This window comes from Narcine bancroftii, chromosome 2 (genome assembly GCF_036971445.1).
Source record: "Narcine bancroftii isolate sNarBan1 chromosome 2, sNarBan1.hap1, whole genome shotgun sequence".
NCBI classification, from domain to species: Eukaryota; Metazoa; Chordata; class Chondrichthyes; order Torpediniformes; family Narcinidae; genus Narcine; species Narcine bancroftii.
The window spans coordinates 359639248-359663145 of record NC_091470.1 but is presented as its reverse complement, the minus strand read 5'-3'; the positions used below and the strand labels follow the sequence as shown (position 1 = coordinate 359663145).

Below are 23898 nucleotides of genomic sequence, written 5' to 3'. Positions count from 1 at the left end.
TTTTAGGTGATGGAGGTCCTAGGCAAGCTCTCTCTGTTGTGTTCCATGTACGGTTCCCAAATTTGTTCAAACAATGTGACTTTATTTTTTAAATTATGTTATTATTTCCAATGGAATACATTTATTAATTTCCATGTACCATTGCTGTATTCTCATGCTCTCTTCCATTTTCCAAGTTGACATTATACATCTTTTTGCTACTGCTAGGGCTATCATAATGAATTTTTTTTGTGCTTTATCCAATTTGAGGCCTAATTCTTATGTTACTTAAAAAAAAATCTCTGGATTTTTTTGGTATGTTATTTTTTGTCATTTTATTTAATATCTGATTTAGTTCTTCCCAAAACGTATTCACTTTCGTACATGCCCAAATTGCATGTAGTGTTGTTCCCATTTCCTTCTTACAGCGAAAACATCTATCCGATAATGTTGAATCCGATTCTTTTAATTTTTGAGGAGTGATATGTACCCTGTGTAACCAATTATACTGTATCATGCGTAACCTTCTGTTTATTGTATTCTTCATAGATCCAGAACATGACTTTTCTCATACTTCATTTATTTCTTTGTTTAAATCCTTTTCCCACTTCTGTTTAGGTTTATAGTTTATTTCATCATTTTCCTTATCTTGCAGCTTAATGTACATATTTGTTATAAATCTTTTAATTATCATTTTGTCTGTAATCACATATTCAAAGCTGCTTCCTTCAGGTAATCTCAAGCTGTTTCCCAATTTATCCTTTAAATAAGCTTTCATGCAAGCATTATACCATGAGTTATTCCATATTTGTACTTCAACTGTTCAAATGTGAATAAATTATTTCCCAAAAAACAATTTTCTATTCTTTTGATTCCTTTTCTCTCCCATTCTCTAGAGGAAAGGTTATCTATTGTAAAAGGGATTCGTGGATTTTGCGTCAATGATAGTTTTGGTATTTGGTAATTCGTTTTTTTCCTTTCTAAGTGGATCTTGTTCCATGTATTAAGTAAATGATGCAATACTGGTGAGTTTTTATATTGCACCAGCTTTTCATCCCACTTATAAAGTGTATGTTCTGATACCTTCTCCCCTATTTTATTTAGTTCTATCTTAGTCCAGTCTGGTTTTTCCCTTGTCTGGTAAAAATCTGATAAATACCTTAATTGTGTGGCTCTATAATAATTTCTAAAGTTTGGTAACTGCAAATCACCTTGGTTATACCTCTCTGTTAATTTGTCTAACGCTACCCTCGGTTTCCTCCCTTTCCTCAAGAATTTCCTTATTATTCTCTTTAGTTCATTAAAAAAAATTTCTGTTAAGGGAATTGGTAACGTTTGAAATAAGTATTGTATCCTTGGGAAACACGTTCATTTTAATGCAGTTTACCCTCCCTATCAACGTTAGCGGTAATTCTTTCCATTGTTCTAAGTCTTCCTGCAATTTCTTTATTAGTGGCTGATAATTTAGTTTGTACAAGTGGCTTAAGTTATTATCTAACCTGATACCTAGGTATCGGATTGCTTGTGTTTGCCATTTAAATGGAGATTCTTTTTTAAATTCTGTATAATCCGCGTTACTCGTTGGCATCACTTCACTTTTATTTACATTGATCTTTACCGTGATATTTCTCCATATTCCTTCAATTTCTTTTGTAATTCTTTTATTGCTATCTCTGGTTCTGTTAGGTATACTAGAATGTCATCTGCAAATAAACTGATTTTATATTCCTTCTCCTTTATTTTTATCCCTTTTATTTTATTTTCTATTCTTATCAGTTCTGCCAAAGGTTCTATTGCTAAGGTGAACAATGTGGGGGATAATGGACATCCCTGTCTAGTTGACCTACTTAACTTAAATTGATTCGATACATGTCCATTTAGTGCTACCTTCACCAACGGTCCATTATACAATGCTTTAATTAAATAATTCAAATTAAAGCCAGCTTATGGCTGGCAAAGGAACCTGAAACATTCTGCATTAACTCTTGGATGAAGACCTCATGCCAACCTTCAAATTTCTTTGATCAAAGGAGTCCATACTGACCATCAAGCATCTTTGTACCCTCATTTAGTTTTATTTGCCCCACATTTCCATCACTTCCCTCACAATCCCCACCCACAGCTTTCCCTTATCTGCACAGGAACAGTGTTTGGGGTCTAATTAACCAACTTGTGTGTCTTTTCAATGTGGGAGAAAACTTCCTCAATCAGAAGGAGATTGTGCAAGCTCTCCATAGACAGCACCCAAGGTCATGGTTCAATCTAGGTCTCTGAAGCTGTGTAGCAGTGGCTCTACCAGCTTTGCTACCTTGTTTAAAGAAATAGTACATCAAATCTGTAGTTAATAGCTGCCACTATTGCTGCATTGTATAACTGCTGTATGTACAGTTTCAACCCATATATGCTGTATATAGCCCATGATTAATGATTTGTTAAAATGAGTGTACACAAATATTTAAGTTTGAATATTATGAAGTATACGCAAGTGAGATTTTTGTGCCTACTTCCAAGAATTTTCAGGAAGCTCTTTCCCCCAGTAAGTCTCGTACCATAGATGAACAAAGTTGAAAAAGCTTTTCTCTTGTTTTTTTTCCACCAACAGCATTGTATTCAAGGGTCGGGTTCTTCTTTAGTTGAAGGCTATGCTCCAACAAATCAGTCACCACCCATTTTTGTACCTTTTCCTCTTACCCCAACTTTTTCATTCTTGCATGTCTTGTCGTAACTATTGGTTTGGGCCAAATCAGCCATGATATTAATGGCAGGGTTGGCCTGTTCGTGTGGATTAAAAGAAAATACATCATGAATGTGGACAATTTTTGATTCAAGTTTATTATCATCATATAGTTGTATAAGTACAACTGGAAGAACATGTAAACACATTTATAGACGTAGCACACGTATTTACATCCAGTACACATATAAATATTGTTGAATAAATAGTAGTCTTGGAGGGATAGTATGAGCAGTTCATCATTCCCAGGGAAAGGAGTGAAAATGTGGTAAGGGCAGTGTTTGATGAAGACCAAAGGTGAAGACCGTTTAGAGACTGTAGAAGGATGAAGTAACGTGAAAGGTAGAGCTGAATATCATGAAAACTGCCTTGAGTTCAGATGATGAGTAGGGTGGCAAGGCAGGAAGAGAAACTGTGACTCAATCAGATAGATAATAATTGAATGAGGCAGTGAACAATGTTGGGATGCAATGTAGTCAGTTGTGACAAAAGCAGGAGATAGCTCACCAGTATAGAAGGATAACTTACCTTTGTCACGACCACATATCATGTCTTGGTAGTGTACCAAGATTACTCTGAGATTGGAACAAAATGATTGGAGAAATTCAGAGTTTCAGGACCATTTAACAACCATCAATGAGAATCTTTGCTTGTCTGTCAGTTCTGATTGGATTGGCAAAGATTAGTGCGTACAACAAGGATACTGTGTTCACTGTAAATGGTGGACCTGTGTTATCTGTTATTATCAATATTAATAAGCTGGTAAAGGAAATGGATGACATCCTATACATCTGCTATGACTCAGTTAACTGGTCCGTGTTCCAAAACTTGGCAGTCTTTTCTTCACTGCAGTTATCAGGCTCCTAAATGAACCCATAACAGTGCTGCCCTTGCTCTGTATTTATTTTTCTTTCATTATAACTATACTAGCAACACGATTGCTCTGTAATTGTGCTTTTGCCCTTCAACTTTACATGACTATTTGAACGCTAGAGATAACCCGTTAGAACCCAATACACCAGGGATAATGTAACAAATAAACAATGTAAATTATTTAATAAAGCTGTAAAATTAAAAGAAATTACCAATGTGTTCAGGCTATGCAATTGAGATGTATATGATCTATTAATGAGCAAAAGCGTTTCCCATTGCACATTCAAAGCCAATAGGCAAATAAGAAAATGGAGTTTGAAAGTAATTGAACTTCTGGATTTAAGTATCTTCCTGTCTTTCCTGTTGTGTTCAACTCTGTGATTGTGTCATGAAAAGAAATCCTGTTGACCTTGAAATTTAGACTTATTTATTATTGTTTTTGGCAGGATTCAACACTGCAACCAATGTGGTGGTTTTGGCAGGCACGAACCGCCCAGACATCCTAGATCCTGCATTGATGAGACCAGGTCGATTTGACAGACAGATTTTCATCGGTACGTCTGGGTGCATTCTATCAGATTATTTTGGGCAAGCTGGTGCACCGTGTTGCATTTAAGTGAGAATATTTATGGTGGAGAGTAAAAATAGACATTGAAATTAATTAAGTTATACAAGAAAATCTGCAGATTCTGGGGTTGAGCAAACTGGAGAAGCTCAGCAGGTCACACAACGTCCACGGGAATTAAAGGGTAACCAACATTTCGGGCCTGATCCCTTCATCGGGTATAAGCAAAAACAGGTAGGTGCCTGAATAAAAACATGGGGGGAGGGGGGGAAGAGGAGGAGCACAGGCTAATAGGTAAGAGATTACAGCAAGATTGAAGTGGAAGGGTAGAAGAGAAGCTTAGATGGGGAGAGGGTAGCTCTGTTGGAGAAAGAAGGAAAGGGGGTGGGGAGCTGGAGGAAAGGAGATGGGGGTGGAGAAAGAGAGAGACTAAGGGAGGGGTTTACAGAAATTGAAGTTGATATTGATACCATCTGGTTGAAGAGTGCCCAGATAATATAAAGTGTTGTTCTTCAATTTGAGGGTGGCCTTGGTTTGACTTTGCATGTCAGTGTGGGAATGCTGTGTGGAAGTAAAGTGGAGGTCCTTCTTGTTGCAGCGGACAGAGTGAAGATGCTCAATGAAACTACAGTGAAACCTCTTTAGAATGCGATTCGTTCATCCGCAGAATCGCTTATAGCATGGGTCTCTGTGGACCCTCCTCCCCGCTGCCTGACATCCCCGCTACCCCTGCCCCCCCGCACAGGACATTGGAGTAGGGGCATCCTGCGCCGGCCACCCCTGCCCCAACGTCCCACGCTGGCTGCCCCTTCATCTGTTCCACGACTCAGCTGTAACGCGGTATGAAATCTTGGAACCCAACTACCGCGTTCTAAAGAGGTTTTACTATATCTCCTGGTCTGTATCCAGTCTCCCCATGTAGAGGAGGCCACTTGCAGAAGATTCCACTGCAAGCTCTCCATGTCCATTAAGCTTGTCTGCACATCTCTGCAGTGAAAATAACTCAAATGAAAATCAAGTTACGACTTCAGGGTACAATTCGTGTTCATTGGTCACTAAGTTGTGCAGTCTAAAAGTTCAGTTTCCAATCTGTACTCAGTTGTTGATTTCATTTAGGGATGTAGCTGAGGTGCTTTTGTTGATTTTAATGGCAAGTGTTCTTGGTGTAGGGATAGAGGTGAGCCGTTTTCTGCCCAGCACCTAGTTATACTCTGTACTATGTGGTTTGCTGTTGAAGTCTGATAAGAGCAAGGTCACAATTCTGATAATATGTTCACAAGCCTCAAATCCGCACAGAGCATGTGTGGGAAATGTTTTTTGTAAGGAAAGAAGTGAGTTGGATTAAGTGCAAACTGTTGATTCCTCTTTCTGGGCTGCTTGTAGGTTTATATCATGTTCAATTCGAAAATCGTTCTGCAGAAGTAAGATAGTGAGAAATCTTGGATACATTATCATTATTGTTCTCTTTATTGGAAGATAAAGGTGCAGCATCTTGAGCAGCTTGTCCCACAATGGGAAATATGCAAGGCAAATCATTCAGAAATGCTTTCTACATTTAAAAATATACTCAAAATTGTATGGCAAAAATTAAATAAAAGCAATGAAGGCCCTGGAAACCTAGGATAGCAGAAAACTGGAAATACTCAGCAGACCTTTTTGTTTTTATAAGGGAATTAGTTACGGAGAGAAGGCGGGGACAGGGTACTGAATTTTAAGATCAGCCATGATCTCATTGAATGGCGGAGCAGGCTCGAAGGGCCGAATGACCTACTCCTGCTCCTATCTTCTATGTTTCTATGTTTATAACAGTTTGTGAACATAGAATTGCTGTATTGTTCAATTCTTTGCAATATAAAGTGAATTTAATTTTATCCTTTATAAAGGACCCCCTGATATAAAAGGAAGGGCTTCGATTTTTAAAGTTCATCTCAATCCCTTAAAGTTAGATTCTTCTATCAATTTGGAAAATTTGGCAAGGAGACTAGCAGCCTTGACTCCAGGCTTCACAGGTATCAATAAATCTTGTAAATTGAATGTCAGTAATGAAACGTGTTTTTTAATGACCCATCATTTCAGAAGTACTTCATTCGCTGTGAATGGATTCACTGCTTCTGAATAAAGCAGTCTAGGTTTGCAATCCCAGCGAACATCTGGACTTGCTCTGGTGAGTCAGATGAAGGCACTGACCCATCTGCAACAGAAGATATTATTCCATGAAACTGCCATTGTTGAATCATTCACGTGCAGGTTCTTGAGGTTGTCCAGGTAAAGGTGCTGGTGGATTATCACCATTAACAGAAAGCTATCTGTTCCACCGCTCGAGTTACTTCGAGCAAAGACAGACTGGTTAGTCTAAACCAAATGACCATGGAAAGAAAATCTAGGGAACTCGCATGGATTTGATAGATGAATGGGAACCAAAAACTGGTCTTCCATTCTCCAGAATGTTTTCTTAATTGTACCACAGTATGATTACAGTATGGAGGAAGGTTGAGGTCATTACAGCTTCAAGTAAAAGCAATCCAGCTGGTTCCGCTGCCTGCCCTCTCAACAATCCACTTTTCTTCTCCGTACCCTTGAATTCTTTCCTTGTCCAACACTTTTTTGAGCACTACATTTAAATTCTCCTTCAGCACCACCACTGAAAATCCATTCCAGCCCCCAACTCCCTATGAATTTTAGGAGAAAGATCATGTTGCAAATTGCCATTCAACATCCCTTAGTCCTTGACAACTCTGCAAAGTGGAAGTTTCTTCCTAGATGTGACCTTCCTGGTTTTGAGTGTCTTCTTTAAAGATTCCTTTGCAGCTCCTTCTGTTCCGACAAGCACTACACCAGCTTCTTTAGTGTATCCATGTTAACAGTTCCTTATTCTTTTTGCAAAACCTCTTCAGTACAATACAGGCCCTTCAGCCCACAAAGTTGTTCCAAACATGTCCCTACTCTAGGATTTCCCATAACCCTCTTTTTTTTCTAAGCTCCATGTCTCTTAAAGGACCCTAATGTATCTGCCTCCACTACTGTTGCCAGCAGGCCATTCTACGCACTCACCACCCTCTGTTTATTATAAATAAATAAATTGGTTGCCCCCTGACATCTCCTCTGTCCTACTCCCCAACACCTTAAACCAGTGTCCTCTTGAGCCAATCATTTCAGCCCTGGGAAAAAGCCTCAGACTACTTTCACCATCAATACCTCTCATTATCTTTAAACACTTCTTTCAGGTCACCTCTCATCCTCTGCTGCTCCAAGGAGAAAAGGCCAAGTTCCCTCAACCTGTTTTCATAAGGCATGCTCTCTAAACCAGGCAGCATCCATGTAAATCTCCTCTGCACCCTTTCTATGGCTTCCACATCCTTCCAGTGGTGAGGTGACCAGAACTACGTCCAGTACTCCCATGTGGGGTCTGACCATGGTCCTATATAGCAGCATTACTTCTTGACTCCTAAATTCAATAACACGATTAATGAAGGCTAATACACTGTATGCCTTTTAAATCATAGAATCAACCGGCACAGCTGCTTTGAGGGTCCTATGGACTCGGACCCCAAGTTCCCTCTGATCTTCCACGCTGCCAGTAGTCTTACCATTAATAATATATTTTGCCATCATATTTGACCTACCAAAATTAACCACTTCACATTTATTTCTCTTTTTAGCCAATGTTGCATATCAGACTGTAATCTCTAACAGTCCTCCACACTATGCGCAACATCCCCAGCCTTTGTGTTATCAACAAACATACTAACCCATCCCTCCACTTCCTCATCCAGGTCATTTATAAAAAATCATGAAGAGTAAGGGTCCCAGAACAGATCCCTGACCTCCAGGCAGAATATGACCCATCTACAACCACTCTGCCTTCTGTGGGCAAGCTAGTTCCAGATCCACAAAGCAATGTCCCCTTGAATCCCAAGCCTCCTTACTTTCTCAGGTCAAGATTTACTTACGCTTTTCACACGTGAATCCCTGAGGGATGTACCCACTTTAATATTCATCTCTCTCCCTTTTTAATCTCCCCACCCCCACCAAGAGAAACATTAGTTCTCGATCTGTAAATGGAGACATTTATAATATTTGAAATTCTTGATTTGCACAGCAATGAAACATAGTTTTCTGTTGTTGATAACTAATGTTCTTGGATTGTCATGTTGGAAGAGAATCGTATCAAACTTTTGTTCTTGGATTTTCTTGCTTAAGGAGCAGACATTGCAAATGTATGCAATGAGGCAGCTTTAATTGCTGCCAGACATCTATGCGAGGCTATTATTCAGAAGCACTTTGAGCAAGCCATTGAGAGGGTAATTGGAGGTAAGGTTCTAATGTTCTTTAAAAAAAAATTAAATTACCAGCAAGATTGAGGCTTCAGTGTCTGGAAATAAAATTAATTTGGGAACAGCATTTCACTAAATTGTGTAATTAATTGATGGGATGTATACTTGCAGTGAAATTTCATTAACATAGGACAACTGCCTCCCCAGTGTGTAAGGAAACAATATTAAATGCATCTTGCAGCAATTCCTTTTCTTAACTTTTCCAGCTGTGGGACTGCTGGTCAGTGTTTGTTACCCATTCCTAATCACCCTTGAGAGAGTGGTAGAGAGCCAACCTGAACTGCTTCAGTCTTTAGTCTGAAGGTACTCCCACAACACCGGAATTTAAACTTGGCAAAGAAAAAGAAATGGTGAATTATTTCCACTTCAGGGTGGAATGTGACTTTGTGTGGGGGGGGGGGGAAAGGGGGGTGGGGGGGGGGGACGTGGGGCAGCAATCTGTAATAAGTGGAGTTCCTATGTTCATGCTTGTCCTCAGTGAGAGGTTAAGAATTTGAAAGGAGTTGCCAGAGTAGTGGACTAAACAAATCCTGAGCAATAGAATTATACAGCATGAAACAGGCCAATCAGTCCAACTCATCCATGCTGGCCAAGTTGTCCATCAAGCTGCTCCCATTTGTTTGTGTTTGGCTCGTATCTTTCTCCAAACACTTCCTATCCATGTTCCTGTCGAAATAGCTTTCAAACATTATTTTTGTATCTGGCTCTACCCCTTCCTCTGGCAGCTCATTCCATATATCCACACCTCTCTCTGAAAAGGTCCTGTATAAATCTTTCCCTTCTCACCTTGCATATACACCTTCTTAGTTTTAAACTCCCCTACCACGAAGGAAAAAAGACTGTGACGATCACCTCTGTGCCCCTCATGATTGTATGTATAGAAGATCATTTCTCAGCCTCCTACACTTCAGGGGACAAAAACCCCATCCAATCTCTCCTGACAACTCAAGCCCACCAAACCCAGTGGCATTCTTGTGAATTTTTTTTGCCTCAAGTTTAACTGTGTTCTTTCTAAGCAACCAGAACTGCCCAAAATACTCACAAGTGTGGTTTCACCAATGTCTTATGTAGTTGTAACAATTGAAAGTGGAAGCACATGAGAAAGAATGTTTTTAAAAAATTCCTCACATCCTAATACCCAATGCTTTCCTAAGCCAGAGAAAGATGATCTTCTATACACTGGCAAGTGCAAGGGCAATTTGGTGCTTTCTGCATTTAATTGTTATACTTGTAGCATCAGTTGTGCACTTATCTAAAATATCTGAACATCTAGTTATTGTTTTTTTTTCTGGCAAAGTATCAGTTTTCAAAGGGAGCTAAACTTCCCGATGGTACGCACTATGAATTTTTGGACTTCTCCCTACTGCTTACATCCCATTTCCTTAACTAGGACTGGAAAAGAAAACTCAGATTCTACAGCCTGACGAGAAGAAAACCGTAGCCTATCACGAAGCAGGCCATGCAGTGGCCGGCTGGTTCCTGGAGCACGCTGACCCTTTGCTGAAGGTAAGAGAAACCAGTGTGTTAAAACAAATTCTGGGATGTTTATCCAATGCTGCTATATAGATGGGAAGCTGGTACAATGGATTAGATTGGTGCTGCTCACCCACCAGTGGTTATGAGGAGAACCGTGTCAGGAGTGCACATATGATTCCCCACATCAGCCATTCTCAGTGGGGGCCCTGCAGCCCCCTGGGGGCCACAGCACATTTAAGTAAAAGCCTGCAGATAACATGTTTTTTATGTAGTCGGTAGAAGTATGGAAGAAATCAACATTTCTCTGCTTCATAGAGAATGGGGCCCCTTAATTTTGAACAGAATACGGAGGTTGGGGGAGGGGGGGGCGTATCTGAAAAAAGGTTGAGAATGACTGCCGTACATAACCAGTGGCCAGTGAGCTATATGTGACCACTTTCTGTGACCAGTTGTGTGCTGCAGAGGTTGGTTCTGGGATTGTCTGCTTGTGATTGCAGATTAATGACTTGGCTGTGCTTATAGGAAGAATTCTTTGTAAACCTACGAGTGATATGAAAATTGCTTATGTTGTAGGTTTGTCGTCACACGTAACTTTTATTAACACGCACAATTTATAGAAGAGTGGGGGGGAGATCATAATGGGAATAAAACACAATTTATAAGAGCATGGGAAAATCATAATGAATAAAACACACGAACACAATTTATAGAAGAGCGTGGGAAAATTGTAATGGGAAACAGGAGAACATTAAATTGTACACAGTTACTAATTCATACAGGTGATGCAGACATTCGCACACTATTATCAGGGGTTATAGACATTCTCCTGGACTCGTAGTCATTGTGAGGTGGCTCTATTACACACTATATGCAGGGGTGTACACATGTTCCTGCTCCCTTGTTCATTGGGAGGTGTGGCTCTACTGCAATTATTGATCTATAGCAAGACTATAGCTCAGATTCAGTGCAGTGCACACCTTACCTGTGACCCTTCCAAGTAACATCCACAGTAGCGACCTGGCATGGAATGGTGTCTGGGGCTCAGGCCACGAGGCCGAGAGAGCAAATGCATTGTGCGCTCCTGTCAAATACAGGGCTAATCTGTGTGTCTAGCCATTAGTGACACTAGGTGACTTAAATTAGCCAGTGGCAAGGTACGCACTAATTAGTGAACGGAGCCCAACTTTGATTGACAGGTGATGTGACTTCCGAATAAGTATCAGACGGGGAAAACTCGTGACCACCCGCAATACAGGCAGGGAGGCCTCACCTCTTCCACACTCAACAATGAATTCTGAGCCCATACTGTTATTTATTTTAAGGTATCCATCATCCCTCGTGGTAAGGGACTCGGTTATGCTCAATATCTACCCAAAGAGCAGTTTCTCTACAGTCAGGAGCAGCTTCATGATCGTATGTGTATGACACTGGGAGGACGTGTTTCAGAGCAAATCTTCTTTGGTAGGATTACCACCGGAGCGCAAGATGATTTAAGGAAGGTTACCCAAAGTGCCTATGCCCAGGTATGTTAATCTTTGTTTTTATGAAGTATTATTGTTCTTCCCCAGTTTGCTCAATAGTGTTAGTGTTAAATTGGCTCAAATTATTTATGTGCATATTAATTTTCATATAAAATGTCATTAATGTATGTGAAAGGATCGATTAGATTGAATGGCCTCCTTTATACAATAACCATAATCTGATTCTATCCTTGTCTTTTGTAGACTAGCCTTGGTCATCTTTGAATTCAATGTTTGGCAATGACATAATCACATTTAAGGTGATATTGATCAATCTCAGATTGCTTCTGATTTCTGAATGACCATGAGACGGGTCTCTGATATCAGCTGAAAGTCATTGAGATTTCCACCTTCCTAGAAACCAGGACAAATATCCATCTTTGGCAAGCTCCGTACCAGACACCCTTGTGCCTTCTCCTTTCACTTCCACCCATCATTTTATATACCACTTAAGTGTTTCACACTGTCCATTCTTCTATTTTTTTTTTTATCCTTGTATGCATAACATTATATCAAGAGTCATTGCACTTAATACAAGAAAGCAATTTTATTATTTTTGTTCTTCAGTTTTTTCTCCTGATGCATTGTTTGTGTTGCCTTGAAGATACTTCCATAGTTTTCCTATGAGCATTAAGAAAAACCTGAATTTAAAACATTACAATTCTATGCCATGTTGAAAATATCTATTGTATTGATACTAATTTTTTTTCTAAATTTATTACTCTGGGCAAGTCGAATACTAACTCTGACTACGAGAAAATTATTGATACTAGGGGGAATATCGGGAAGTCACACTTTCTAATGGAGATGAGAGCAGGTTCCTCAAACTCCCAGCTTCAGTGAAGGTACATTAACACGAGTCAAATATTTGTAATTAATTTTGCATGGTCTTTCCCTACCTAGATCGTCCAGTTCGGGATGAATGAGAAGGTGGGACAGGTGTCCTTTGACTTGCCACGGCAAGGTGAGATGACTTTAGAAAAACCATACAGTGAGGTGACTGCCCAACTAATCGATGAAGAAGTGCGATTGCTCATCAATTCTGCCTACGAGAGGACTTTGAAACTTCTAACGGAAAAAAGAGAAGAAGTCGAGAAGGTCAGAAAATATCAATATGTCCAAGAAAGAACCTCATTATTTACAGTTCTGAAGATGGGTGTGCATGTGCTCGATCCTTAACAACTGCATGAATCTCTGAATGGAAGGGAACATCAGATGCATTACTCCACTTGCCTGATATTCATGGGGTGCTCTTTGAGTTTCCTTCTGAATATACATAGAATGCACTGAAAATTGAATGCCCTCGTATTAAAAACAAAAGCAGCACTCTGACTTGCAGGATGTCAAGCTATAACTAAGCTGTAATAATGTTAGATTACACTCGGCCTAGTTGATTTGTAGTTTTGAAGTTGATTAGACAGTGTTTTAGGCAGTCATACTCACAGAGGTATTGGATTATATAAATATTAGATTTTGACAGTATTATGTAAAATGTTTAATGTTGCTTTTGGGGAAGCTGGAGCTCAATGTTGATTCTAGAGATATAATGGTCTAGTAAAGTCCAAATTTCAGTCCATTGTCTAATTTAATTTTAATGATAAAACACAGTAGATTCTCTTCGGACCAATGAAACCCAGCAGTCACATTGCACCCAATTAACCTACCAATCCCATATGTTTTTGAGGATGGGAGGAAACCGGAGCACTCGGAGAAAACCCACTCAGGGAGATTGTACAAACTCCTAATAAACAGCGCCAGATTTGAACCCAGGTCGCTGGCGCTGCAATAGTTATCCAGTAACACTGGAAAAAAAAATGGAGGCAGATATATCTGGTTCAGGCTTGGTTATGATGCCTTACCTATGCCCCAATCATACTTCTTGATTAAGGTAATACAAAATGGTAGCACAGAAATGCTGGTTTTTGTGAGGGGGGGGGAAATGTTGCTGGTTGAGCATACATTTTTTTAATCCATCTCTAATGGCCCCTGAGAAATTGATGGTATGCCTCCTTGAACTGCAGTCCTTCTGAGGATGGAGTGCAGGAATTAAACCAGGCAATATAGTGTGTGACTTGGGGGGGGGTGGGGGGGAACATGTAGGTGGTGGTGGTCCCACGATAACCTGGGGCTGCTGTTAGAGCATCTTGGGTAACTACGGTAACTGCAATGCATTTTGTAGCATGGTACACTGCAACCACCATCTACAAACCCTGTGGAGAATGAATGGTGGATGTGGTTCCATCCTGGGAGTCTGCTCTGTCCAGGGTGGTGCAGAGATTCCTGGCTCATGGAAGGGGTTTGGAGTGTTGGAATGTGAGTCTCTTTCATGAGATTACCTAGCCTAGGGTCTGACCTGCTCTTGTAAATGTATTGTTGATGTGGATGGTCCAGCTGAATTGGAAATGATAATGATATTGAACATCAAGCATAGGCATTTGACCCTCTCCAATGAAAGAGAGTCTTTGCCTGATACTTAACTGGCACAAGCGTTATTTACTATGCCTAAATGTTGTCTCGGCCTTGTTGCATGCCTGTATGATTGGATCATTTCTTGAAGAGTTACAAATGGAAATGAATGTTGTGCAATCTTCAGACCTTGCAGTGAAAGGTTGATCACAAACGCAAGTAGGTTTTTTATCTCTCGCTTTTTCGTGTGCTCTCTCTCTCTCGCGTGCGCCCCCTCTCTCTCTCTCTCTCGCTTTCCTTCGTCAATCTGTCTTTCCTCCACCTTTTACACCCCTTTTCCCTCTCAATTCACAGAGGCATCTCCCATCCTTATCCACATTACCTACTGCCTGTGGGACCGTGCTCCTCTCCTGCCCAACTCCCCACCATTTTGTTCAGGCGTCTGCCTGCATATTTTGTTCTTACCTTGATGAAGGGCTCAAGGCCGGAATGTTGGTTCTGTATCTTTATCTGCTATATGAAGGTCACTGTTTGAACAGCTGAGTTTCTCCAGTATGGTGTTTTTACATCAGTCATGGTGTCAGCAGATTTCGTATTTTGCTCCATTTGGATTGTTCGGCTTTCAGTGAGCTAGTTGATTTTTCCACTTTGTCGGAAGCGTCCCTCTTGTTCTTGGAAGGAAATCAAAGGAAACTTGCTCTCTCTTTAATTATCAGTTTCTCATTGCATCAAGTCTTCATATTATTTTCATTTGAATTGTTTTGAATGCTATAAAGAGATCAGTTCCCAAGGACCCAGGTTATGAAGCCATCTTGAAAATTACACAATGCATTTAATTTTGTGGTTTCGCTTGTTGCAAGTTGTACGCAACATTTTCCTATTTATGTTTACATCCTTGTATACAAGTAACAATTTTCATTTTGGTTCTGAATGCCGCAGCTAAGTCGTATTACATGATGTCACTTATTTTGCATTAGTGCAAAAAAAATTTCAGATCTGTGTGCAGACTATTCACTTTGATCAAAAGATTGTTGCATCCTAAGTTCCATAGAACATTATAGCACAGAAACAGGCCCCTTCAGCCCCTCTAGTCTGTGCTAAACCACTTTTTTGCCTGATCCCACTGACCTGCGCCCAGTCTATAGCCCTCCATACCTCTCCCATCATGTACCTGTCCAAATTCTTCTTTAATGTTAGAATTAAGCCTGCATTTCCCACTTAAGCTCGTTCCACACTCCACTCACTTTATGATAAAGTTTCCCCTCATGTTCCTCCTAACCTTTCCCCTTTCACTCTTAACCCATGTCCTCTAGTTTGTATCTCACCTACCCTCAGTGGAAAAAGACTATCTACATTTACTCTGTCTATCTTGCTCAGAATTTTAAATACCTCTATCAAATCTCTCCTCATTCTTCTGCACTCCAGGGAATAAAGACTTACCTTTCTGTGTAACTTAGTTCCTGAATTCCGGACAACGTCCTAGTAAATCTTCTCTGCATTCATTCAATCTTATTGATCTCTTTCATGTAGTTAGGTGACTGAAACTGCACACAATGCTCCATATTTGGCCTCACCAATGTCTTGTACAACTTTACCATAACATCCCATCTCTCATACTCAAAATACTTTGATTTATGAAGGCCAATATGCGAAAGGCTCTCTTTACAACCCAATCTATCACTTTCATGGAATTATGTATAGGTGCTCCCCTACTTACGATGGTCCGACTTAAGATTTTTCAAAGTTACGATGGTTTGAATCCGTTTTGAATTCCAATCTGTTCCCACATTGGTGATATGCAAGACACTACTCTCTTGTGATGCTTGGAGATGGCAGCATCACATGAGAGTATCATACAGCATTCTTTCTTGTGATGCTGACTCAGCTCAAACATTCTACATGCCCAGTGTGCTTTCAGCTGTGTACATTGCCTTTATTCCACACTGAAAAAAAACATTATTCAAAATTTATTTATAAAAAATGGAAGGTGCAGTATTTTTCAACTTGATTCTTTCAACTTATGAGGGGTCTGTACGTTGAGGATCACCTCTCTCTATATCCCCAGATTGCTACTGTGTTCTTCCAGTGTTCTACCACGCTCCTCAATGCCCTATGGTTTCCTGTGCATGTCCTTTCTTGGTTCGTCCTTTTAAAATGCAACACCTCACACTTAACTGCATCTTGGTGGGTGTCCTACTTCCATGACTTGAGTTTCTGTGTCAAGAGTTTAGAGAGAGTAATTCGGGTCCCTATTTCCTTGAGACTCTTTCCTTCTCTGGATGTCCTCCACTGAACTGACTTCCATGTTATTAACTCTCCCACATTTTTGATTGAAAGCTCAGTGTTGTAATTTATAGATGGTCCTCTACTATCCTACCCTATGGAGTACTGTGGAATATATAATGCATGCTGTTAATGGACCATAAGTCTACTTTATCAGCATGTGTTTACTGGACTTTCCCTTAAATCTTTTTGTGGTATTTGCTTCAGCTATTCTCGTTGTGGATTCCAGGTTCTGGGTGCATTGCCGGGGCTTATGGTAGAGGTTCAAAAGACATGGGGACATTCAAAAGATGGGCACATGGATGTAAGAAAAATAGAATGAAAACAATGCTGGAGAAACTCAACTGGTCAAGCAGTGTATTTTATATTGCAAAGATAGATATATAACCAACGTTTCAGGCTTGAGGCCTTCATCAAGGTATGAAAAAATGTAGGCAGATGCCTGAACAAAATGGTGGGGTTAGGGAGGGCAGTGGGAGGAGCACAGTCCCAAAGGCAAGAGGTCATAGGTGGATAAGGGAGGCCACACCATAAAGCAGGGGGAGGAGGAATGGCTCTAAATTTGACTTGTGGGGTCGGTTAACATAATTCAGCAGGGCATCGTGGGCTAAAGGGCCTGTACTGAACAGTAAAAGCACAAAATTCTGGAGAAACTCATCCAGTCAAACTGTCCTTCATGTAGCAACAGTAAAAATATATAACTGATGTTTTGGGTATGAGCCCTTCATCAAGGTATGAAATGTTTGGCTACTGGGAGGTCTTTGTTGTGGCAAAGGTGCTCAGCGAAGCAGTCTGACCAGCTCTGATGTAGAGAAGGTCAATTATATGGCCTTCTCTATATTGGATAGTCCAGTCGCAAATTAGCAGATTGCTTCGCTGAGCACCTCCACTCCCTCCGCCACAACAAAGACCTCCCAATAGCAAACCATTTTAATTCTGAGTCACACTTCCATGTTTACTTGTCTGTCCGTGTCCTTGTGAACTGTCCCACCATGACCACCTACAGATTGGAGGAACAACACCTTAGTTACTGTCTGGGCACCCTCCAGCCAGATGGCATTAACATCAACTTCTTTGCTTTCTGCTAACCAGCTCACCTTTTCTTTCCCCTTCCTCTTTTTAGATTTTCCAGTTCTCTCCTCCCTTCCTCCTCCACCCACCTAGCCATCCCTCCTCCCCCTGATAGCTCCTCCTGCCTTTGCCACACCCTTCCCCCGCCAAATTCTTTAGTTTGGATGCCCACTGATAACTCTTTCATACCTTGATGAAGGGCTCAAGCCCAAAACAGTGGTTAAGTATTTGTACCTTTGCTACATCAAGGACACTGTTTGACCGGCTGAGTTTCTCCAGCATTTTGTGTTTTTACTTCAACCACGGCGTCTACAGATTTTCTTGATTTACTACTGCACTATAGAGACTAATCATTTTCTGCATAAACAAGTTTCTTGAAATTTCCTCATTTGGATTTATTAATAATTATAGGTCCTTTGTTGGCCCCATTTTTAATTCCACCAACCACCACATTTGAGAAGTATTTTCTCAATACTGACTCCTACCTAACATTTCTTTTTCTTTGGCTTGGCTTCGCGGACGAAGATTTATGGAGGGGGTAAAAGTCCACGTCAGCTGCAGGCTCGTTGGTGGCTGACAAGTCCGATGCGGGACAGGCAGACATGGTTGCAGCGGTTGGTTGGGTGTTGGGTTTTTCCTCCTTTGTCTTTTGTCAGTGAGGCATTAGAGCGCTGTCAATTCACCCCTGGGTATGACATCATTTTCTTTGTATTGAAATGTCACTTGTGCTTCATTGGACATTTCAGGTGGCCCAGCGACTGTTGGAGAAGGAGGTACTTGACAAGGCAGACATGGTAGAGTTGTTGGGACCTCGACCCTTTGCTGAAAAGTCAACATATGAAGAGTTTGTGGAAGGGACGGGAAGCCTTGACGAAGACACTTCTCTTCCCGAGGGCCTCAAGGACTGGAACAAGGAAATTGAACATGGGCAGAAGAACGAATTGCAGAATGCATCGTTAGAAGGATGGCACACTCAATGAGAACATTGTCCGGCTAGGTTTTTAAAGTTGGGATCCCACAATGGAAATTAAAGCTTCCTTCTCTCTGTCCAGACCTGTTGGTTAATAATTGGAACATCCTTAACTGATTCATCAGCTAAACTATGCATATTCAGTGTATTTTGCAAATTATTTTCTGTTCTGACTAGTGTCAAAATTGAACATGAAGCAAAAATAACAAATTGTTCCAAGGTCTCCTACGTGTTTTAACAAAGATTGCTGATTGCTCTCAGCTCCTATCACTGCAGACCGTATCGGAATGTAACTTTTATTTATGATGCAGCTTTCGCCGTGCTGTTGAGGAGGAAGGGTTTCTCTGCTGGGTGACCAGGAGCAGCGTGGGCCAGAAATGCTTAACGTGCAGGATTCAGTGTCCTGTGACTACATCATTCTGCTCCAAGAAATTTCAGTCATGATTGTAATTAATTTATGTAAATAATGTTTATTTTGAAACTTTGTGTACAAAAATAAAAAGTGAAATATTAATTTATTTTAATTGGTCTTGGGTTAATACCCAGGAATAAATTAAAAGGAAAGGCTTTGACCTTCACAGTTCCTGCTGTATCAAAACATGGTGCTTCATCTATCAGAAGAGTTCAGAAAGGGTGCCATACTAAATGAAAACAATTATCCAGCCAAAGGTCATATTTCCTGAAACTGATGCAACTTTCCTGAAGTGACTGCAGGTTTATGACATTTGCAAAACTTTAACTTCGGTGGTTAGTAAGAGTAATAGCTCCTCGAACTTTTTCTGGTCATTTCCAGTCGAGATCAGAGTAAAATTCAGTCTTGGTGTGAGATACACCCAAATGCTATGGTTCTAAATAAAAACAAAATTCCTAGAAGAACTCAGCAAGTCTCCAGCTTCATAGGAGGTAAAAATATATAACTAACATTTCAGGCCCTACTTCAAGGTATGAGCAAAAAAGTAGGCAGGTGGCTGAATAAAAGGGCAGCAGGCAAAGACCATAACTGGTCATGGAGAGTGAGGAAAGGTGAGAATTGATAAGGAGAGCTGGAGGAAAGGAAATGGATAAGGGGTAAGATGGAAAGGGGGAACCTAACCTAAACCAGAGAAGTTGGCATCAATGCCATCTGATTGGAGGGTGTGGAGGTGGAATATGAGATGTCCCTCCAATTTGTGGGTGGTCTCTATCTGACAGTGCATGAGATCATGTTGGCATAGGAATAGAGCAGGGAATAGAAATGGGTGGCCACTCGAGTTCCACACTATTTCAGCAGACAAAGAGAAGGTGCTCAACAAAGGTGATTGCCTAGTCACAAGATAAAGGATCAGAAGTAGGCTATTTGGCCCATCGAGTCTGCTCCTCCTCCATGAGCTAAAGCATTTTCCCATCTAGTTCCAATTTCCAGCCTTTTCCCCATATCCCCTGATACCCTAAATAGATACCTATCAATCTCCTCCTTAAACTTCCCCCAATGATTGGGCTTCCACAGCTGTAGGTGGCAACGCATTCCACATATCCATGACCCTCTGGCTAAAGAAATTTCTCCTTTGTTTTAAATGTGTACCCTTTAGTTTGAAGACGGTGCCCTCTTGTCCTGGACTCACCCTCCAAGGGAAATAACTTGCATCTACTCTGTCCAATCCTTTCAGCATTCAAAATGTTTCTACGAGATCCCTTCTCATTCTTCTACTCTCCAATGAATACAGTCCAAGAGCTGATAAGCGCTCCTCATATGTTATCCCTTGCATTCCAGGAATCATCCTTGTAAATCTTTGAACTCTCTCTATATAATAATAATCTGCCCCTTTATATTTTTTCTCCCAAAATGTACAACTGTACATTTCTCAACATTGTATCTCATCTACCATTTCCTTGCCCACTATCCTAAACTCTCCCAAGTCTTCCTGCAACCTTTCAGTTTCTTCAAAACTTTCTGCTCCTCTTCCTATCTTGGTGTCATCTGCAAACTTTGCCACAAAAACATTTAATTCATAATCTAAATCAATGATATACATTGTAAAAAAAAAGCGGCCCCAACCCCTGCAGAACACCACTAGTAACTGGCAACCAACCAGAACTGAATCCCTTTATTCCCACCCTTTGCTTTCTGCCTATCAGCCAATGCCCCACCCAATCTAATATCTCTCCAGTAATTCCATGGGCTTTTTGAAAATCCAAATACACTACATTCACAGCCTCTCTCTTCCTTGTCCATCTTACTTGAAATTTCCTCAAAAAATTCCAATAGGTTGGTCAGGCAGGATCTTCCCTTCATGAAACCATGCTGGCTTGGACCTATCTCATGGCCATAACTTTGCCCTTGAGGATCTACTCCAATAATTTTCCAACTACTGATATCAGACTAATAGATCTGTTATTTTTTTCCATCTCTCCTTAAACAACAGAACTACATTTGTGACCTTCCAGTCCTCTGGAACCATGCCAGAGTCTATTGATTCCTGGAAAATCATTTCAAATGCCTCCACAATCTCATAAGCCACCTTCAGAACCTGTGGATGCCCTTCATCAGGTCCGGGAGACTTATCTATCCTTAGGCCATTTTGCTTTCCAAGCACTTTAAAGTAATCTTGACTATACCTACTTCTATTCCCTGAGACCTCTTGATTTTCAGGTATATTGCTAATGCCTTCCACAGTGAAGACTGATGCAAAATACCCATTTAGTTCCTCTGCCTCTCCCTGTTACCCCATTATAATTTCTCCAGCATCATTTTCAATCAGTCCTATATATACCCATCTCACTCTTTTACTCTTCATATATAAAAAAACTCTGTATCCTTTTGCATCTTATTTGTCAACTTTCTTTCAATAATTCATATTTTCTTTCCTAATGAGTTTGTTAGTTTCATTCTGTAAGTTTTTAAAAGTTTTCCAGCCCTCTGTTTTCCCACTAATTTTTGCTTCCTTGTATGCTTTCACTTTAGCCCTAACTCCTCTTTTTTAGCCACATTTGTGAAATTTTTCCATTCATAATTTTCTTGGAGTATACCTATCCTGCACTTTCCTTATTTCTTGTAGAAATATCATCCAATTCTGCTCTGCTGTCCCTCTATCCTGCTTACTTTTCCAGTCAACTTGGGCCAGTTCCTCTCTCGTACCACTGTAATTCCCTTTGTTCTACTGAAATATTGACACACCTGATATTGGCTTCTCCTTTTCAAATTTGAAACTGAACTCGATCATGTTATGATCACTACTTCCTAAGGGTCCCACTATCTTGAGTTCCCCAGTCACCTCAGGTTCATGACACAGCGCCCAGCCCAAAACCTCTGATCCCCTGGTGGGTTTATCGATGTTATTCCAAAAAGCCATCCTGTGGGCATTCTACAAGCTCTCTCCTGAGATCCAGTACCTTCCTGACTTTCCCAATCCCTTTTCATGTTAAAATCCCCCATAATTATTTTGACACGCTTTTCCTCTTTCCACCTGTAATTTGTCCACCTCCCGGCTCCTGTTTGGGGGCTTGTATATAACGGCTATAAGGGTCCTTTACCCTTGCCATTTCTTAACTCAACACATAAGGATTCTACCTCTTCTCATCCCATGTCCCTTCTCTCTAGTGATTTAATATAATTGCTTACCATTGGGGCCACACTACCCCTCTACCTATCTGCCTATCTTTCCCATACACCATGTACTTTTGGACATTCAGCTCCCATTCACGTCCATTAAGGAATGTGTCGGTGATGGCCATAATGTCATATCTTTTCATCTGTAGCTGTACCACAAGGTCATCCACTTTATTTCTAATGCTATGTGCATTTAAGTACAGTAGAGACTCCCTGAGGCAGAAGACACTGCCGTGTACTCACCTGCGTTGGTAGCAGTGCCCAATTGCCACTGATCCAATTGATGGCTACATGCGGCAGTAATAGTGCGCGTGTGTGGGTGATGGATCTTGGATGGAGCAGGAGGAGATGGAGAGCGTCAGGATCACCCATCTGGCAGTGAGCCGATGAGAAGGTCGGAGGAATTTGGCTGGGTAGTATTTGGGAAGTGGAAGAATGAAGTGGAACCGGGCGACCAAAAGGGCGAAGCTTACGGAGCGACCCCGAAGTGCCCCCTCCTCCCCTCTCCTGAGCTGCCACCGCCACCTTCTACCCCCTCTCCCCGCACCCCTGAACCACTCCCCCCACTTCCCTGAAGAGAGTAAATAAAGTCGACTATTTTGTGCTGAAGAAACGAGTGAGTGTATTCTTTAATTGGGTAAATTAGTGCTGATAGAGGTTTCCTCCCTTGCAGCGACTTTGATTCATTAGTTGCTTGAAGGCTCGGTGACTCTTGTTCGTGACACGTTTCAATTATTTCCAATACAAATCTAGATGCATTTAAATCCTTCATTTAACACATAAACTGGTAACTCTTCTTTAACATTCAATGAAATAATGACAACATCTGCATTAAAGCTCCATGAATACAGAGTAACCTTCATGAAGATGGTCAATTAAAATTATGACGATCTCACTCACCCTTCTACACCATCGACCAATTAACCTGCACCCCCGGTACATTCTCGTGGGCTGAAATGGCCTGTTGCCATGCTGTATGGCTAAATCAAAAATTAAAAGGTTGGCCACCCCTGAGTATTGTAAAAGAACAAATGGCATTGGAATCTTCCCTAACCCAGGTTCTGCTGCACTTGTGTGCTTGCATTCACCAACTTGTGGGCAAGAGTGCCTGTGTCTTGTGGCTCCCCAATTTTTCTCAATCTACCTTCATTCAAATAACAATCCATCTCCCAGTCTTTGCATACAATTGTGTCACCTCATTGTACTCCATCTGCCAAGAGCTCACCCACTCAATCAAGTCCAAATCACATTGGAGCTTCTCGGAATGCCCGAGGGTCACCTCAATCTGCCCAACTCCCTACTCAAACTTTTAACATCCACAAACCTTGCTTAATTCCCTTACCAAAATCATTCCTATGCAGTCCAAGATTAAACCCTCTGGAAACCCTGGAACTTTGAAAAGAATCCATTTATTCCTGATATCGAAACCAAAAGACTACAGAGGCTGGAATGTGGATCATTGAGAATCAGGGCCAGGAAGCATCCATAGAGAGAAATGGACAGTCAACGTTTCAAGCCAGGACTCTTACGAAAGACAAAAATGTGTTGAAGAAGGGTCCCAACCTGAAATGTTGACTGACCATTTCTCTCCTGGATGCTTCTGACCCACTGAGCAGCTCCAGCTTCTCATTGTTCACTCAATATTCCAGCATCAACTATTTCGGTGTTCCTTTTAAAAGGAAAAGATCCCTGTTGACTTTCAGTACATTTGATGGTATTTCCAACTCCTATCTATTTATACATCGACCAAAATAAATTATTCTTGTTTTCCTATTTAATAGAACCATCGAACACGGCAGCAGAGAAACAGGTCCTTTGGCCCATCTGAACCTACCTAGTCCCACTGACCTGCACCTGGACCATCTATGAAGGTGTCCAAATTTTTCTTAAATGTCCAATTTGAGCCAATTCAGCTTGTTCCGCCACTCTCTGTCAGAAGACGTTCCCCTTATGGTTCCGTTTGCAATTTTCCCCCTCCACCCTTGACGCATGTCCTGCAGTTTTTGTTTCTCCTAACCTCAGTGGGTCAGAAACATCCATGGAGAGAAATGGACAGTCAACATTTCAAGCCTGCTTTTACTTACTCTATGTGAGGGATAGG

At 41.0% G+C, this 23898-nt stretch overlaps 1 protein-coding gene across 2 annotated transcripts in view; it reads left to right on the top strand.

Annotated features, from left to right (window-relative positions):
* afg3l2 (AFG3-like AAA ATPase 2) overlaps positions 1–18729 on the top strand; it is a 62606-nt gene extending 43877 nt beyond the window's left edge. For both annotated transcript variants that reach the window (XM_069922437.1, XM_069922436.1), the window contains exons 11-17: positions 4033–4140; positions 6035–6160; positions 8352–8462; positions 9876–9991; positions 11284–11484; positions 12385–12579; positions 17988–18729. In XM_069922437.1, coding sequence (XP_069778538.1) covers positions 4033–4140; positions 6035–6160; positions 8352–8462; positions 9876–9991; positions 11284–11484; positions 12385–12579; positions 17988–18221 — 1091 coding nt within the window. In that variant the 3' untranslated portion in view covers positions 18222–18729. The remainder of the gene's footprint in view (positions 1–4032; positions 4141–6034; positions 6161–8351; positions 8463–9875; positions 9992–11283; positions 11485–12384; positions 12580–17987) is intronic.
* The last annotated feature ends 5169 nt before the right edge of the window (positions 18730–23898 follow it).